Consider the following 18,117-nt stretch of genomic DNA (forward strand, 5'->3'; position numbering starts at 1 on the left):
TCTGAGCTGTCTTTTATGGGCGAGCGCAAAGCGCTCCATCCATTCTGTAATCTCTCTTTGGGCTTCAAACCACGCCCATGTCACGTCAGTTACTTACATTGGTTCGAGGGCTTGCCTTTGAAAATCCGCTTGCTTTCATTTGTGAAAGACATGCATAGGTCATGCCTTTTCCTGTGTTTGGCCCACCTACACAGCACCGGTAAACTACTAAAAACATACGAGGCTCGATGTTTTCAGCCTGGGGTCCGGACTACCTTATCTGTTTTATTTTCCACAAAGCGCGATCGCCCTGCATTTTACATAGTGCGATCGCGCTGCGTTTTTCTTTCTTTACAACGCTAATAGCTCTATCTCGAGCAAATGTGAGACCAGTTGCATTGAAAATGCTGGTTTGTTTTGTAGATGTTGCTCATGATAAACATTGCCTCGCTCTGAAGTCATTGCTCTTTTGGAAATGCATGACTGGTTATCCCAGAAAAAAAGGCAGCCCACAGACTAAACATGCAGAAGTTCACAATCAGTGACATAATGTTGACTTCACAGCCATGACTATTAACTTTTAGACATCTCGTCCCTGTGTAAACACGTCTGACAGAAGCACTTTCCAAATCTCAAGGCAACGTTATTGCTTCTTTTCTCAGGTCATTTCCAAACTGCAATATGTTAACAGCATAGTTAAGCATGTTTGTATTTGAAGAGGCATGAAGGGATATGAATGAAGCTGAAAAGAGCGCACGTGATTGTTGACTACCTACCGAGTGCAACCCACTTCCAGGGATGGCTGGAAGTGATTAATAGTCGCTCCCGAAGTGAACGGGATAATTTCTTTTTTTTTTTACAAGGTCCCGTGACTCCTCCTAAAGCCCAGCAGACATGGCAGCCAACATGTCCCACGTCTTCAGTATGTGGGGGATGATGAATGGGAGCAAGAAGCAGGCGCCGCGCCACACTGACAGGAGCAGTGATAATTAATTGCGGTTGTTTTCCTGGAAAAGGACTAAGTGCAGCACCTCTTCACCCTTGTATGGTTGTTATGGTAGTGCTCTCAAGAGACAGTCAGAACCACCTGTATTCTCAACAGAAAGGCTGAGCAAAAAGCAACTTCTAAAAAGAACCAGCAGACTAGTTTGCACTGGGAAACGTGCTGAAGCTCTGGTTGGAGTGAGTGATAAGAGCTTGCCTGAGACCTGGATGTTAGAATCCTTCCTTGGCTGTTTGGGTGCTTAATGAATAACCAAAAGGAGGCTATCCACCATCTTTAAAACATCAGGAATTTATGCTGAGGCTATCAGAAACTACCGGCTGAAGCTTTTTGCCACAAAGGGACTCCAGGTGCACCTAGCAGACAAGTAAGAAGTTTCATTGTGCCTTGCGCAGCTACAGCTTTAGCCCCGCACCCTGGGGGATTTCGTGTTTCAAATTAGTTACAAAGTCTGATGATAGGAAAAAGGGGGGTCTAGGCTTGAAGGGTAACCACCATGATGGTCTCAACTTCATTGAGTTCCCGTCAACACATGCCTAAATCAGTACCACCCACCATGATACTGAACAAGGTAGGGGCCTGGCAGCTCTTCATGTGATGGTGTGAGGCAAATAGTGTGTCCATTGTCTAACCTGGCAGGTGGAAGACCCCTGTCTGTGCACAAGTGTCCCTCCTCCTACCCTCTTCCACCCTGAAATAGGCTGCATGTTGCCTGTTGCTCATTGCTAATTAGAGAGCTGCACCATCTTGGAGACAGACAGACCCGTGCTGCTGGAATGCACCCAAAGTGGAAATTAACCCTGCTTAACCATGAGGAGGGGTTACACGGTTTCACAGTTGTGGGCTTGTGTGCTGCTTAGGGGTCAGGGATGTGGCTGGGGGAACCACCTAATGAGAGGATTGAAGCTCCCGTTATCCAGAGAGTACTAGTGCAAGCTGCAGGGCGGACAGGCCAAGAGACAGTCTGCAGGGTTGACAATACCTCCCTGAGAAGGCCACACCCTCTGGACCTGTCCCTACTTGCAAAACATTTTGTGGGCTGTACAGTGCTTAAGTAAGACGGTGGTTGCAGGTGAGGCCCACAAGCACTTATATTCCCTCACTGGCTTTAACCTAGAGCAAGAGAGAGGAAAACACAAAAGGGAGATCAGTGATGTATAAGAACCTACAAGCGTGAGCTAAAGAGGCAGGGGGTGCATGGTGGGGGATAACTGAGACAGGAGGAGGAATCAAGACAATGCTGCCTCAGTATTCCGATGTTCAATAGCACCAGGCGCAGAGGTCTGAGCAAAACCTTGGCCCACAACACTCATTCTTTTACAAATTAAGCACTTAGGGTAAGAACTGTTTGACACAGGTGGCAAAAATAGCAAGAGTCACGGATGCGAAACTCTTGTTACTGAGTAGTTGGGATGACAGGATTACTCCCAGGTATGGTTATCTAGTCTGGGATTGATTGTCACACAGTGCAACATTGCAGAACAACAGGTAACAGTGGACCCTTCTGAGGTTGAAATATGAAAATTGGCCATGGACTAGTGTTTAGCTGCCCCAAAAAATGGTTATTAGAAACAAGCATGATAAATTGTGGGACCCATGGGGAGATTATGAGCACCTGAACAAATCCATGACTGAGGGATTTCATAACATTGGTTCTCTTATATCATGGAATAAGACAGTGAGTGACAAAAGGCTGATATACTATTCCTAATAATGGGTCCAGGAAAACTACATGGTCTGTGGACGTGAGAATACCTGATGTACCTATAACATTTTGCCGGTCTGTAATTTGCACTATGTGTTTACTGTTTTACTTCCCATCCTATAGCAGTAACAGTAAGACTCAGAATCTGTCTACATTATTACAAGTTTACCGGACCCATATTTTACTGTGGTCGGCCTGAAATTGCAGCTACGTCACACCCATTGTCTCTTTGTAATTTTTTTTTTTTTAATGTAAAAAATGTTTTAAAACATTCATATACATTTTTTGGGTTGTTTCTAAACTTTAATTCTGCTTTTGGGTGGGGGGTGTTAACAAAAATGTCTCTGGGGAAAGCTTGCTTTGTGCTATTGCTACCACGGGATAAGCCTGCTGTCAGTGGCCAAGATACACCTACATTATTAATTCGGTGGTGCCGCCACCGCCCCTAAATTAATAATCTCACAGTCCGGTTTTAAAGTGGGCCAAAAAAGTGTGACCATGCCTTCATGGAGATCTCCAGTCATCTTTTCGAATGTACCCTAACAGTTTTTTTAAAGAATTTCTTTATTGGATTTTCATTCACAGCTACAACATTGCATCATGAACCATTACATAACAACATTTGAAATGTGAAGATCACTGCCATACTTAAATGTACCAATTAACTTTGTTAAATGGCCACTGTCGTCTCTGGAATAGAAAGCATGATATTTCGTAAGTGCAATTAACAAACACATGTCCCTATCATAATTGTTTCCCACCCAGTAGTGTGTAAGTGGCTGCTTGTCATTTTATCACTATTAATCCCTCCTAGTCTGATGACTCCCTGTGAACTGGGTATCCCTCATTTCGAATCTAGACAGTAATGTTCTCCAAGCATGTAAATTGTCCTCTAATTTGTTATCTGTTCTTGAATTTTTTTAGGTGAATCTCTTCTGCCACCGCCCATTCCTTTACATCATTTTTCCATCATGTAACCTCAGGACCCACTTGTCGCGGCCATGTGATAGCAATCCTGCGTTTTGCCAGAAGTAGTGATATTTGTTAAAAAATAATTATCTTTTTCCCCTTGTGTGAGTGCACATCCCTCAACAACCCCACTGCCGGGCACCGCTCCAGCCGTACCACACATGAGGTCTCCAGATGTTGAAAAACCTCCTCTCAGAATGCCTTCACAGGTGAGCGATTCCAAGCAAGGTGTATGAAAGCTGCATTGTTGTCATGGCAGTGGGGAGAGCACGCCGTCTTAACTGGGTCCATACTACGAGGTAGAACAGGTGTGACGTATGTACGGTGCAAATAATTAAAATCTGCCAATTTAAATCTGGCATTGGATGACAGTGCGTACCAAGGAGCACTTCTTGGACCACTGTTTATCTGTAAGCGAAGGCCCTAAATCTACTCTACTGTCCCTCCCCTAGAGCAAATGTCTCTCTTGCGGCTTCAAATGAAAGAAACTTGTCGGAGCGATAGAGATCTCCTAATGTCTCACAGCCTCCCACACTCCAGGCCGATGTGTCCACCGTTATGGTCAGTACGCGAAAGGCCAGTAAGTCCCAGAAAGTGAACTCTCTGGAGAACAAGGCTCTCCCTAGTATCATTTTGACTGTTCTTCCCATAATGTTGCAGTGTGTGCGATTAGGTATGGGACCCTTTCCGTGGCTCTGTCGTCGGCATGTAAAAGGAGTGGCAGCTCCGTCTCTCTCCAACTGTCTGCAAGGAGTGCCTTCTCCCACTTTGTTTCTTCTGCTAAACAATGTGCAGCATGTTGTATTTGGGGAAACCAGGTAATACCATTGTATCTGTGAGACCGCTAGACCACCCTCCAATGTCGGCAGGTGTAGGTGCTCTCAGGCCACCTTGTATCCCCCTCCTTTCTAGAGCAGGGTCGTGATTAGTGAGTGTAGGTGTCTAAACTCTGCCCTAGGCAGTGTGTCAAACGAGTGTTGTAGAGTGTAGACACAGCGGGAAAAGGAGCAACATTTTTGAGACTGCCACTCTGCCAATCAATGAGAGGGGAAGCGTGTTCCAGAACTGTACCGAGGCCCGCAGACCTTTGCTCATTTTCTCTACATTATATTGGGTTCGCTGTTGTGGAGTAGTCGCTATGATCACTCACAGATATCTGAACTTTTCTGTTTCCCATCTTAGTGGGAGCTGAGGTAGTATACTAGTGTCCATCTGAGCCAACCGTCCCAGCGGGAACACCAGAGATTTGGCCTGATTAACTTGCAGGCCTGTTAAGTCTCCAAAATTGTTCAAGAATTGAAGTAGAACAGGCAAAGATTCCCTGGGCGATCTCAAATAAAAGAGAGGATCGTCCGCATATAAGGACATTAAGTGAGTGGTATCCCCTACCACGATCCCCCACCTCTCCATCCGTTGTCGAAGTTGTATCGCCAGAGGTTCCATTGCTAACGCAAAGAGCTATTGGGACAATGGACAATCTTGTTTCATCCCCCTGCCCTACGGGATCGGGTCCAAGGACAGTTAACCCAGTTTGATTTTGATCATTGGTTCTGTATAGAGGAGCCGGATCCAGGCTCAAAAGTGTGGGCCAAATCCCACTGCCTCCAAAACACTCTGAATATAGTGTAAGTCAACTGTATTGAAAGCTTTGGCTATGTCAACCGACACAACCACCATGTTGTCCTGCACTTCACTGTTTCATGCACTAAGTGCATGGCGTGTCTCAGATTCCTCGTGGTACTCCTTCCCAGTATGAACCCACATTGGTCGACATGTACCAACTTAGTCATTACAGGGCGAAGACGGAGTGCCAACAGCTTACATAACAACTTAACATCTGTATAAATCATTTTAAGTGGTCTGTACAAGGATGGATCTGAGGTGTCGGCTCCTGGTTTTGGCACCATCGTTATGCACCCCTCCCTCATGGACGAGGGCAGGACTCCACATTCCTTGGCTTTGAGATAAACCTCTAGCAGTTGCTGGGAAATATCTACTGTATATGTACTGTGAAATTCTGCTGAGAAGCCATCACTTCTAGGTAATTTCCCTTCCGGGTGGGTATTTAGTGCCAATCTGATCTCTTATAGCATGATATCTGCATCTAGGTCTCTCGTCATCCCTTCCTCTGTCGTGGAAGGTCTAAATTTGCAACAAATTCCTACCTTCAAACCTCAATTCAAAACTCTACCTTAGTTAATAGTAAAATAAGTTCCAGAAATAAAACACGTTTATTAGTTAAGACCATTACCATATTTACACATTGTCCATTATTTAAATAAGGCTTTCTCGACAAAGCTATATTGTCACTTTTTTAAAATGGGTACAAACAAAAATAAATTACTAGCTTGTTTACAGTCTGGACAAAACATTACTCTGTCAGCATTTCTTCCTATTTTAAACAGATACAACACTATGGAAATAATGTAAATAGCTGCATGCTTTAGTTCAAACAGCATAATCTAATAAGTTATCAAACTTCAGTTGACAACCCTGTACCTTGCACACAATGATTACAATCTGCATACATCAATATAGGTCTATCTTATACTGCGCCATCATTGGAGGCTCACCACTACCCTAAAATCGGGCAATATCTTGTCTGGCCACTGCAAGTGCCACTTTGCTAAATATTCTGGCATACTTAAACCTCCCCCTCCCCCGCATCTCCCCCCTGAATGCCACTGGAGGGCTGTCAAGGCTCCCGCCACGAATCTTATCTTCAAGATCTCAGAGATGCGCTGGCCCACTCTTTGCCAGTAGGCATGTATTTCCGGGCACTCCCACTGGGTATGTACTAGTGTCCCTCATAGCCCAAAGCACCTCAAACATCTATCACTCTCAGTCTTTACCAAGTGAAAGTCTCATTCTTGTGTAGTGTAGTTCTTTGAGTTGTACCTTTCTAAAGCTAGCCTTCAAGGCTAACTCTCTTCAGTGGTGGCAGGTCTTCCCCCAGTCATCTGCCGAATGTTCCAAGGTTGCACTACCATGTGCTACACAGTCTGTTGAGTGGCAACCGTCTGTGGTTCTGCAGTGTTTCGTGAATCAATGAGATAGCATGTTTTTTTTTTTGGGGGGGGGAGGGGACGGGCGGAGGTAGCTGATATTCGTATAACGTTTCCTCTGCCCAGTCTCGCAACTCCTCCTTATAGTTTGACAGCGCCTGTTGTAACTGTCCGTATTGATAGTATTGACTGTCTGCCATTTTGTATTTGGCCTGTAGCTCCTCGAAGGAGTGGATGCCCTGAGCACTCAATATGAACCCCTATTTTGTTAGCCCCATTAGGTCTCATTGTCTCCTTGTAGGAGGCTGGCCTGGTTTGTAGTGGGTACCAAGGGGTACTTATTCTCTGCACCAGGTCAAGTTATCCCTTATTAGTGTAGAAGAGGTGTCTAGCAGTTTAGGCTGATAGAAAAGGGTAGCTTAGCAGAGCAGCTTAGGCTGAACTAGGAGGCGTGTAAAGCTCCTACTATACCACTGGTGTCATATGCACAATATCATAAGAAAACATAATACACAGATATACTAAAAATAAAGGTACTTTATTTTTATGACAATATGCCAAAAGTATCTCAGTGAGTACCCTCAGTATGAGGATAGCAAATATACACAAGATATATGTACACAATACCAAAATTATGCAATAATAGCAATAGAAAGCAATGCAAGCAATGTACAGTCACAACAGATTGCAATGAGAGCACATAGGTATAGGGGCAACACAAACCATATACTCTAGAAGTGGAATGCGAACCACAAATGGACCCCAAACCTATGTGAGCTTGTAGAGGGTCGCTGGGACTGTAAGAAAACAGTGAGGGTTAGAAAAATAGCCCACCCCAAGACCCTGAAAAGTGGGTGCAAAGTGCACCTAAGTTCCCCAGAGAGCACAGAAGTCGTGATAGGGGAATTCTGCAAGGAAGACCAACACCAGCAATGCAACAACGATGGATTTCCAGATGAGAGTACCTGTGGAACAAAGGGACCAAGTCCAAGAGTCACACTCAGGTCGTGAGTGGGCAGATGCCCAAGAAATGGCAGCTGAGGGTGCAAAGAAGCTGCCACCGGATGGTAGAAGCTGTGGATTCTGCAAGAACGAAGAGGACTAGGAACTTCCCCTTTGGATGATGGATGTCCCACGTCGTGAAGAAGCTTGCAGAGGTGTTTCTGTGCATAAAGACCGCAAACAAGCATTGCTAGCTACAAGGGTTGTGGTTAGGGTTTTTGGATGCTGCTGTGGCCCAGGAGGGACCAGGATGTCGCCAATTGCGTGAAGAGACAGAGGGGGCGTCCAGCAAGACAAAGAGCCCACTCAGAAGCAAGCAGCACCCGCAGAAGTGCTGGAACAGGCACTACGAAGAAGAGTGAACCGGAGCTCACCCGAAGTCACAAAAGAAGGTCCCACGATGACGGAGGACAACTCAGGAGGTCGTGCACTGCAGGTTAGAGTGTCGGGGACCCAGGCTTGGCTGTGCACATAGGAAATCCTGCAAGAGTGCACAGGAGCCGGAGCAGCTGCAAATCACGCGGTACCCAGCAATGCAGTCTAGCGTGGTGAGGCAAGGACTTACCTCCACCAAACTTGGACTGAAGAGTCACTGGACTGTGGGAGTCACTTGGACAGAGTTGCTGAGTTCCAGGCACCATGCTCGTCGTGCTGAGAGGGGACCCAGAGGACCGGTGATGCAGTCTTTTGGTGCCTGCGGTTGCATGGGGAAGATTCCGTCGACCCACGGGAGATTTCTTCGGAGCTTTTAGTGTAGAGAGGAGGCAGACTACCCCCACAGCATGCACCACCAGGAAAACAGTCGAGAAGGCGGCCGGATCAGCGATACAAGGTTGCCTTAGTCGTCTTTGCTACTTTGATGCAGTTTTGCAGGCGTCCAGAGCAGTCAGCGGTCGATTCCTTGGCAGAAGGTGAAGAGAGAGATGCAGAGGAACTCTGATGAGCTCTTGCATTCGTTATCTAAAGAATTCCCCAAAGCAGAGACCCTAAATAGCCAGAAAAGGAGGTTTGGCTACTTAGGAAGCCCATCATAGCATTTCCAGAGGCTTGGGGAGGCTACTCCTCCCCAGCCCTGACACCTTTTTCCAAAGGGAGAGGGTGTAACACCCTCTCTCTGAGGAAGTCCTTTGTTCTGCCTTCCTGGGCCAAGCCTGGCTGGACCCCAGGAGGGCAGAAACCTGTCTGAGGGGTTGGCAGCAGCAGCAGCTGCAGTGAAACCCCAGGAAAGGTAGTTTGGCAGTACCCGGGTCTGTGCTAGAGACTCGGGGGATCATGAAATTGTCTCCCCAATGCCAGAATGGCATTGGGGTGACAATTCCATGATCTTAGACATGTTACATGGCCATGTTCAGAGTTACCATTGTGACGCTATACATATGTGGTGACATATGCATAGTGCGCGGGTGTAATGGTGTCCCCGCGCTCCCAAAGTCCGGGGAATTTGCCCTGAACAATGTGGGGGCACCTTGGCTAACGCCAGGGTGCCCACACACTAAGTAACTTAGCACCCAACCTTTACCAGGTAAAGGTTAGACATGTAGGTGACTTATAAGTTACTTAAGTGCAGTGGTAATTGGCTGTGAAATAACGTGGACGTTATTTCACTCAGGCTGCAATGGCAGGCCTGTGTAAGAATTGTCAGAGCTCCCTATGGGTGGCAAAAGAAATGCTGCAGCCCATAGGGATCTCCTGGAACCCCAATACCCTGGGTACCTCAGTACCATATACTAGGGAATTATAGGGGTGTTCCAGTATGCCAATGTGAATTGGTGAAATTGGTCACTAGCCTGTTAGTGACAATTTGTACAGAGAGAGCATAACCACTGAGGTTCTGGTTAGCAGAGCCTCAGTGAGACAGTTAGGCATCACACAGGGAACACATATATAGGTCACAAACTTATGAGCACTGGGGTCCTGGCTAGCAGGGTCCCAGTGACACATAACAAACATACTGAAAACATAGGGTTTTCTCTATGAGCAATGGGCCCTGGCTGGCAGGATCCTAGTGAGACAGTGAAAACACCCTGACATACACTCACAAACAGGCCAAAAGTGGGGTTAACAAGGCTAGAAAGAGGCTACTTTCTCACACTCCTGCCTTCCGGAGTCTTCTGTTCTGTCGGATATGCCACAAGGGGGCATATCCGACAGAACCCCAATCACCTTGTCTGTAATTTCCAAATGTATATCGCTGTCTTGGTCATGGGGGGGCACAGAACTAGGGTCCACTACATAGTTTTGCAAACGTACCACTTTGGCTCCATCTCCCTTCTGCTGCCCATCACTGAGGGCTCCTGTGACAGTGAAAAGTCCTGCTGTTTATTACACGGAGCTACGTCATCCAGTAGTAAAGGCAAAGATTGGGGGGGGGCAACCCCTCTTCATACTGGTTTTTAGTCAGTGAGTGTAGGGCTATGTTAAGGGCACCATGTTCCACAGGACTAACTGTTCTCCCCTGTGACCATGTATACTGCCCTGAAAAGCCCCTGTGGAATGCTGTTTGGAGAATTCTGAAGCATGTGCAGGAACCTGGGTTGCACTATAATTTTGTACAGGGTTGCTCTGCCCATTAGGGACAACAAGAGCCTCCTCCAGTGCCCAACACTCTGTTAAAAGAATTTGAGTATGCGACCAAGGTTGTGCCTGTGGAAGTCGTCTGAGTCTAGGGTAATGTACACCTCCAAGGTATTGAAAGCCATCGGTGGTCAGTCGAAGAGGATAAGGCAACTGCTCCCTAGGGGACCAACTGCCTAGGAGGAATGCCATTGATTTATGCCAGATTATTTTGACCCCCGGAATATCACCCGAAGGTATCCACAATCTCAGGTGCCCTTGGTATGGACATGTGGGAATCTGCCAAGAACAGTAAAATGCAATCTGCATAAAGGGAGATGATATCTTCCCAGTCAGTGCCCCATCGTAGGCCTCTAATTTGGGAGCTCCACTCTCACCCAGCATACCAATGGAACAAGAACAAGTATCAACAGTAGGGGAGGAGACTGGGCATCCCTGCCTCGTCTCTCTACTCAGTCAGAATACCCCTCACAATGTTTTGTTAACCCTGACCGTCACCACCGGCTCCATATAAAATATGCATTCCTCTGGGGTAAGACCGGGCCCAAACCACATCCTACTGTGGACATGACAGAGGTATTCCCAATTTACAGAGTCAAGAGCATTCTCGGTATCTAGGACCAACAAGAACCCAGGGTCCCTAAGGGTGTTACTCCGTGGCAGGCATTCATACAGCTTTTGGAGGTTGTGTCAGGACTTAAATGAACGGAGGAGCTCTCAAACCCTCCCTTGGCTCTGGGATCACTATAAAGTGCTAGGGCTTGATCACATGACCATGGCTAGCAACTTCTCCACCAGTAATGGGATCACTGCTAGGTCCTTAGGGCTTAGTCAAATGACAAAAACCTTTGACTCCTGACCTCTCCCCAGTACATAAACCAGTTCCTCCGGGCACCCAGCCTAGGTGTCCAGGTAAAGCTTAAGGGCATCACTCCTCTTTAGGCATGTTTGGGCCTTAAAAGAGCAATGGAAGGAGACTCTGTCTCTACAACCCATAACTTTTGAGAAAGCCCTCACCATTTAATTGCCTACATTCCAGTGCGGACTAATCTCTCACTCTTAGGATATGGGACTTCATCCACGGAACACAGTTTTATAAGCTTTATTGCATACCTATAGCAGAATCTTGATTTAAGGGCTTTTAGATCATAAGTATAATTCAGTACCAGTACTGGTATTACAGCTCCTTAGTATTACTCAACACTAGTTTCTCTGGGTATTTAGCACTTTTCTTGGACGCCAGGGATTATCACTCCTCATCTGAGAATTTGTGAATTGTTATTGCATACATTTTACTCCCTTTATGGCGGTTGCAAATAAAATTATTCTGGAATATGCTTGAACTACAAAGCAGACATCACTGTGTCCTTCTAAATATCAGTAACTTGGTATCCAAAAACCTGCCTAGACTACATATTTAAACTTTCACACTCACTAAAATAAACAGCACCTTATACATGACAATAGTATTAACAGAGTGAAGCGATTGAGCACATGGAAGTAAAATTATCTAACAAATCTGAGTAATACTGCAACCATATTGAGAATAATTTCAGTCTAGCATGACTAATGATAACCCTTATGTTTAACTACTTCACTAACACTGTGCTGCCAAGGAGTAAAGCACTACCCATCTGAAAGCACTTCAGAACCTCGTTCGGGAAGTATTAAATTAATTTGCATATCATTTCTGGGGTAAACTCACTTCTAGCACAGAGTGGTAACTACAGCTGTGCCCAAATTTCAGCAATTATCGATTCTAGGTGACCACAGACTTCACTGTGATTGCCATCACAGGGTGTTGCACAATACCAGCACCGCCTTCTATGGGATACTCGCTTCTCAGGCCTCTTCTACTAGGAGTCCATGTTCGTTAACACACCAGAATTAGGTGGTTGGCTACTCATTATGCTCTACACCTGCTTTGTGGGTGGTGAAGTAGAGGACTGTGTTCTTAACCCATACCTGCAGATCTAGACCCATTCAGAAGCTCCCTATCCCTACCCCTATCATGCAAAAAATAAAAGCAGTTCAAGATAAACCCTCAAACATTTGGTTTACACTTCTATACCACCACAACGTAAGTAGAGCCGATGCAATTTTAACCTGCATGACAATCTCTTCTGCCCATCATTTATTACACTGTCAAGTACTGCGTTCTGAAACAAGGGAAAAGCACCTATCTGGTCAATCACGCACAACCAAAAACAATGCCACATAGGCTCAAAATAAAAACATCACTCTTTCAGCTACACACCCTGCGCGATTTAGCATGTTACCTCTGTGTGAGTGCTTCACTGCCCCACATAGCGGTTGTAAGCACACTATAAATGCTATATGTTAATAATACCTAAAGATCAACCCGGGCTCAATGTTTCACCAGGAAAGAATCATTTTATGAGAATGAATACGGTTTTAGGTCTGAGTAGAGACGCTTTCTCTAACTTCCAAAATGTAAGTGATACATAAAGAGCATTCAGGAAGGGGCGCTCAGATTTGACTTGATCAGTTTTACATTTTGCAATAATGAGGGAGTTGAAAACGTAAGCTGTCTCTGCATCGCACTGCAGAATTTTTCACTCACACAAATGTTGACCTCCCCTGTCCTCGTAACTTAAGCAAGCATCCACAGCAAGACCACAACAGCAACTACTTTTGACATCACAGGAGGAACCACAAGTATAAGGACAGTTGCAGAGACCACAGACGCTGCAAGAGCAATGATCACAGCTGCCACCATGTAAGGGGCAACAGGAGTAATAATAAGTGCCTGCATAGAACAGCGGCAAGCGCAGCTGTAATCACTGCCGGGATGACAGGAGTGACCACTGATACCAGCTGCCAGCAAAGGCAGGTGCAACACCAGTGATAACAGTTTTAACCACAGTGAGAAAAACAGCAACAACAGATACCACAACAACAGGAACTACAGTCAGGACAAAAGCTGCCACCATAGAAGTAACAAGCGAGGTCTCGTCACTATGCACAAGCAATACCACAATAGCAACAACAACTGTAACAATTTCAAGCTCAGGACGGAACATAACAGTGATGACACCTGCTATCACAAATGTAACATAGTCCTGGCCACATTAGTATCAAAGCTGAAATCACACCAGGGGCAACAGTAGCAACCACAGCTTAAACTACTGCGTAACACCTCAGCTACCACTATGGCAGGTACAACAGATGCCTTCACAGAATGGATAACATCGGCATCCAATGCTGTAACAGCCGGGTCCACAGTAGTGATCACAGCTGCTACCAAGACAGGGAAAACTGCAGTAGCAACAGCTGCCAGCACGCAAGGACTTTATCGCAGAAACATCAAGGTGATGGCAGGAATGCCTGAAATTCTCTCAGCCACCGGCAATCATCCATGGGCCACATTGCAGACAATATTTTTTCATTCACTGTGCCATTCTAGAAAAAGACCCGCCTTAGGCAAATGAGTCTTAGCTCTGTTTTCCAAAGCACAATCCAGCCCCAACTGCCAGGCCAGGTCCTCTCCAGATGGAATACAAACAGCCCTAGACATCTGTCTCACCAGTGAGGTACACTTTATGTACTATGGCATGCCCGGCCATACCTGTTGCACTTACGGCATCTACTGCAAAAACAGGGTGATGGAAACAATGGACTGGGATGCGGGCACTAGTACCTACCAGTGGCTGAGATTAATTCAAGCATTCCATCCTTCAATTTTCATTGCGATGCACAACGTGCCACAGGTGTTCCCCCAGATGTGGGTCCCATGTTCACTGTGGCAAAGGAAACAGGCTGCACCTGACTGTAGAGGCCCAAATAAACGAAAACTGGCCTTGGGTTGCCGGTATTCAAATTCTGAGAGGAGCTGGCTTGGCAGTTCAGACTGGACTGTTATTATTCAAAGTTCTTCTCCAAATGTTCTCTGAACCCATTTCACAGACCTAAAAAGGAGCTAAAATCTTGAATTTGAAGCCTGTTAAATTGTAAATACATCACTAGGATTAAAGCATACCCCTTTGAGTTTACCAAGCTTTACCCAGAAGCCATGGAGAATTTATGGAGCAAATAAAAATTCATATGTGCCTAGCTATCAAAAGGCACCTTCTCTCTCTGGTGACTTTGTTAATTCTTTTCTGTGCAAACCTTTGGTGAATACAGCTTTGAGGCCACAACTGGCTCAAAGGATTGAGCTATATTAAAAACATCTAAGTCTTGTTCACCAAGGCCACCCACTAAAGGTATAGAAAATATACGTACTCATAGGTGAGTTTAATTTTGCCTCATTCCACTAGAAATATTCACAAATACATATCTTTATGTCATTTTTAGCAAAAGATAACTTTAGTTTCCATAGAAGTATAAATGAATGTTAGGCCTATCTGACTTTAAATGAAGACAGTACATGATACTTTTTAAGTTCAGAGTACTTGCAAAAGACCATGCCAGCTTTCCAAGATCTTACAGTGTGTTCAAAGCCAGCGCACTACTGTCTCTCGGTAAGCTTTGTCACTCAGATGCTTGCTTCTTATTTCATGACTTGCCTTTTCTATGTTGCATATGTCTATCCCAGGAACATGTCTTCTTCATTTGTGTCCTTTCACAGTTCACTTTAAGAAAACTCTTTTTTTCTTTTTGCTTAAGCACTTGCAAGAGCATGTTTTCCAGCTGTCTCCGTCATGTGCCTCTCTGTGTTGCTCTTCCATCAGCTTGTCTCCCTCCCTCCCCAACACTGCTCACTCGTTTCCTTTTGATTAAGCACTCAATGAGAGCTTGTGGTTTACTGTTTTCTCTCTTCCATGCTTCTCTGCCCTTCCTGCTGGTGTTCCTCTCTCATTAATGTGTTTCCCTCCCCCTTGCACCTCTCTCTCATGTCCGTGAGCTTCTCTATCCCACCAATGCTGGTTTATCACCCAGGTGCTCCTCTGGTGTTCTCTGTATCTCTATCTTGTGCTTCTCTCTAGCCCCCTTACCACCACCCTTTTTTGGGCTTTCTACCCACCACCCGCTCATCTTTCATCACCACCAACATCTGGAGTCTGCGTGGCGAATGTGTGAGTAAGTCAACTGGCACAACCATCATTGTACTTTTTTTTTTAATGATGCTGTACAGTTCTACCACAGACAATTGGCAAAGTCAATAGGCCTCAAAGGCAAGACCTACTACTTTGCCATCGCTTGTATTTAAATGGAAAAATAGTGCCCACCTGGCGCTCCATCACTCTTCCTCCCCACCATGTATGTAAGCAATTCTCACTGCATAAGCATGCTCAAATTATCATCTAATTTTACATTACAATTTTCAAGGTAATTAAGCTGCATCCTTTGAAAATAAACGTTCAACAGTATGAGGGTTTATTATAAGGTTTTCCTGTACAAGGGAGATTCATTTCGTAAAGATTTTGATTTCCAATTTTATTGCTACTCTTACAAAACAAAAAGGTGGAAAACAAAAGCCCTTCATGCCACAGCTTTCAATGACACATACAACTTTTCGTTAAAAAATGCCCAAAACAAGGAACGCAAACGTTAAATATTCCATGTAGATTAAATAGTATAACGATGGCTACATGCCAATGTCAGTGCTCCATAATGCAGTGACATCAATGCAGCCATGATTAGTGATTCGGTGGCACCATCTATCCATCCTCACTCATTTAGCCCCTACTCATATAAAATCATCACCGTTCACTTCCCCCAACCCATGCTTACCATCATTCACCCCTTCACACATTCACCGCCACTTTGGGACGCTCTATAATTCAATCACTTTCTTCAGCAAAATTTACATGGAGGCATGTATCATAGGAAAGAAAATAACAGACGCAAATTAATGTAGGTTCCCCTGTCCGTTAAAGAATGGAGTGCAAGTAACTAAGTGTACAGTATCCTCTATATTTTTTCAAGATGCAACTACTGCATAGAGAAAATATGGCTATGTTTTATTTGCCATCATAGGTTATTTTGTTGATAAAAGAGGTACCTTCAAGTTGCAAAATAGAGCATCATACTTGCAATATTTTAGCAGATTAAAAATATGGCTTACTTGTCAGGGTTCTTCACTCTAAATGTTGCATTGATAGCTTTTAACCTTGAATCTGCCTGGAAAACAAACGACCAAGTTAATTTCAAATACTAAAGAAACATTTGCTTTTATGGTATTATGAAAATTAGTAATGATGTGCGGCTTGGTAATTAAAACAATTCTGTGAACTCCAGTAAACTTTAAAACTAGGAAAACATTGCAAGCTGTTCTCTATTGTCCCCACCCCTCACCCCATTTAGAAATAACTTTTGCCTTTATGCCTTAAGAACTGGCCTGCATACACTTCTGCAAACGGACACCATTCACAAACCATATTTCATTGTATACAACTTAATCCTCGATCGCTGCCCTTGCACATTCAACAAAGCCAAAACCTCTTAGCTCCTATGTCTGCTTCCAGCTACGGCAGCTACCCAGAATCTTGTTTTGCCCACAGTCACCTTTGGTACTACAGTATATACCTAAAAAATCAAAATGCTCCTCGATTCACTCCCTATTCAGGAGGCAATGGAGCACACAGTGACTACTGAGACATTTTGCCTCTGCTGTCACCGGGCCTGTCTTACTATGGATATGCAAACTGTGCCAGGTATAACCATTTCCGTGCTTGACTTTCAGTAGTAGCGACGGCGAGCAGTCAGAGGCTTCTCTAGGAGGTTAGCGTGTAGGTACTGAGAAATTAATATCACCGGCTCACCCAGCAGCGCAATAAGATCAATGTCCAGACCAGGGCTTCTCTTTGTAGAACAAAATACTTTACTACACAGAATTCCACTACGTATATAATGCATGAATACCCAGTTCATGGGTGAGTCTTTGTGCTTTCAGGGACCTCTGCCAACTAATTCAATTACCCTGTGCGACATCACACTCCGGCTGCTTAGTATTCCCTGGGTACTCTGCATAGTACTCCCCCCCTCTGTTTAAGAGATCACAACAGCAAACCACAATGTATCTTAGGGTCCCACCTTTATACCGATTTCAGAGATTAGGGATGTGTATTCAAGATCTGCTTCTTTGAAACAGGTTTGGGTCGGTTCCCCTTTCATGTGTCCTGGCCACTTCACCTTTAAGGACTGGTCTTTGTCTGCTATGACACTCTGTCCAGCAGAACCGTCTTCAGATGGAGTGGATCACAGATGTACAAAGCAGTATGAGCAGGCTGCTCCCTGCTATTTACAAATTCTTCACAGACATCAATCACAAAGAGAGACTATAATATGTGCACCTTCAAAGAATCCTTTCCCTAATAACAGATACTGCATTTCTCACCCTGTACCCCCTGCCATCACTTAATAGCAGCTACAATCAGAGCCATTTACAGCCCAATGCATCAGGAAGATCCTGGCACTTCTAAAGAAAGCTTGTCTCCTCTTTCCTCCCCATACTGTCTGGTGTTCCCCCTTCATCTAGCTGATGGCAGCAAAAAACGTATACTGTCTGGGGAAAGCAATCTCTACTCTCAATTTAGTCTGTGTGCCTCCAAAATGGAACCCATAAGCTTGTGTCATTGATGCACAGCACACTATCAGTCCTAGCACATACGCACAATACATTGGATGTTGGCATTCAGGATTCTGGACTCAAAGTGTGCAGCAGAACTTTAGATGAATGGGCACATTCATGTTTCATAGGTAAAAAGCCTATCACTATAATTAACTAAGCATGTCATTCTGCCACCACTGCGCTCCACACACCAAACCCATGGCAGGGTTGGCAGTACTCTGTCACTAGAAGGGTGTGTTTAGTGCACCCCTCCCAGTTCAGAACTAAGTCCCAAACTGATCATTGTAAAACACCGGGCTTAGATCAATGCGCTCTTCTACCTCAGGTCGGGTAACACGTCAAC

The 18,117-nt window shown here is 45.0% G+C and overlaps 1 protein-coding gene across 2 annotated transcripts in view; it reads right to left on the reverse strand.

Annotated features, from left to right (window-relative positions):
• Window positions 1-18,117, reverse strand: part of SNX4 (sorting nexin 4) — a 454,378-nt gene that overhangs the window by 254,530 nt on the left and 181,731 nt on the right. For both annotated transcript variants that reach the window (XM_069224290.1, XM_069224289.1), the window contains one exon: window positions 16,269-16,324. In XM_069224290.1, the coding sequence (XP_069080391.1) occupies window positions 16,269-16,324 (56 nt within the window). The remainder of the gene's footprint in view (window positions 1-16,268; window positions 16,325-18,117) is intronic.

The sequence above is a fragment of the Pleurodeles waltl genome, chromosome 3_1, assembly GCF_031143425.1.
Source record: "Pleurodeles waltl isolate 20211129_DDA chromosome 3_1, aPleWal1.hap1.20221129, whole genome shotgun sequence".
In the NCBI taxonomy this organism is placed as follows: Eukaryota; Metazoa; Chordata; class Amphibia; order Caudata; family Salamandridae; genus Pleurodeles; species Pleurodeles waltl.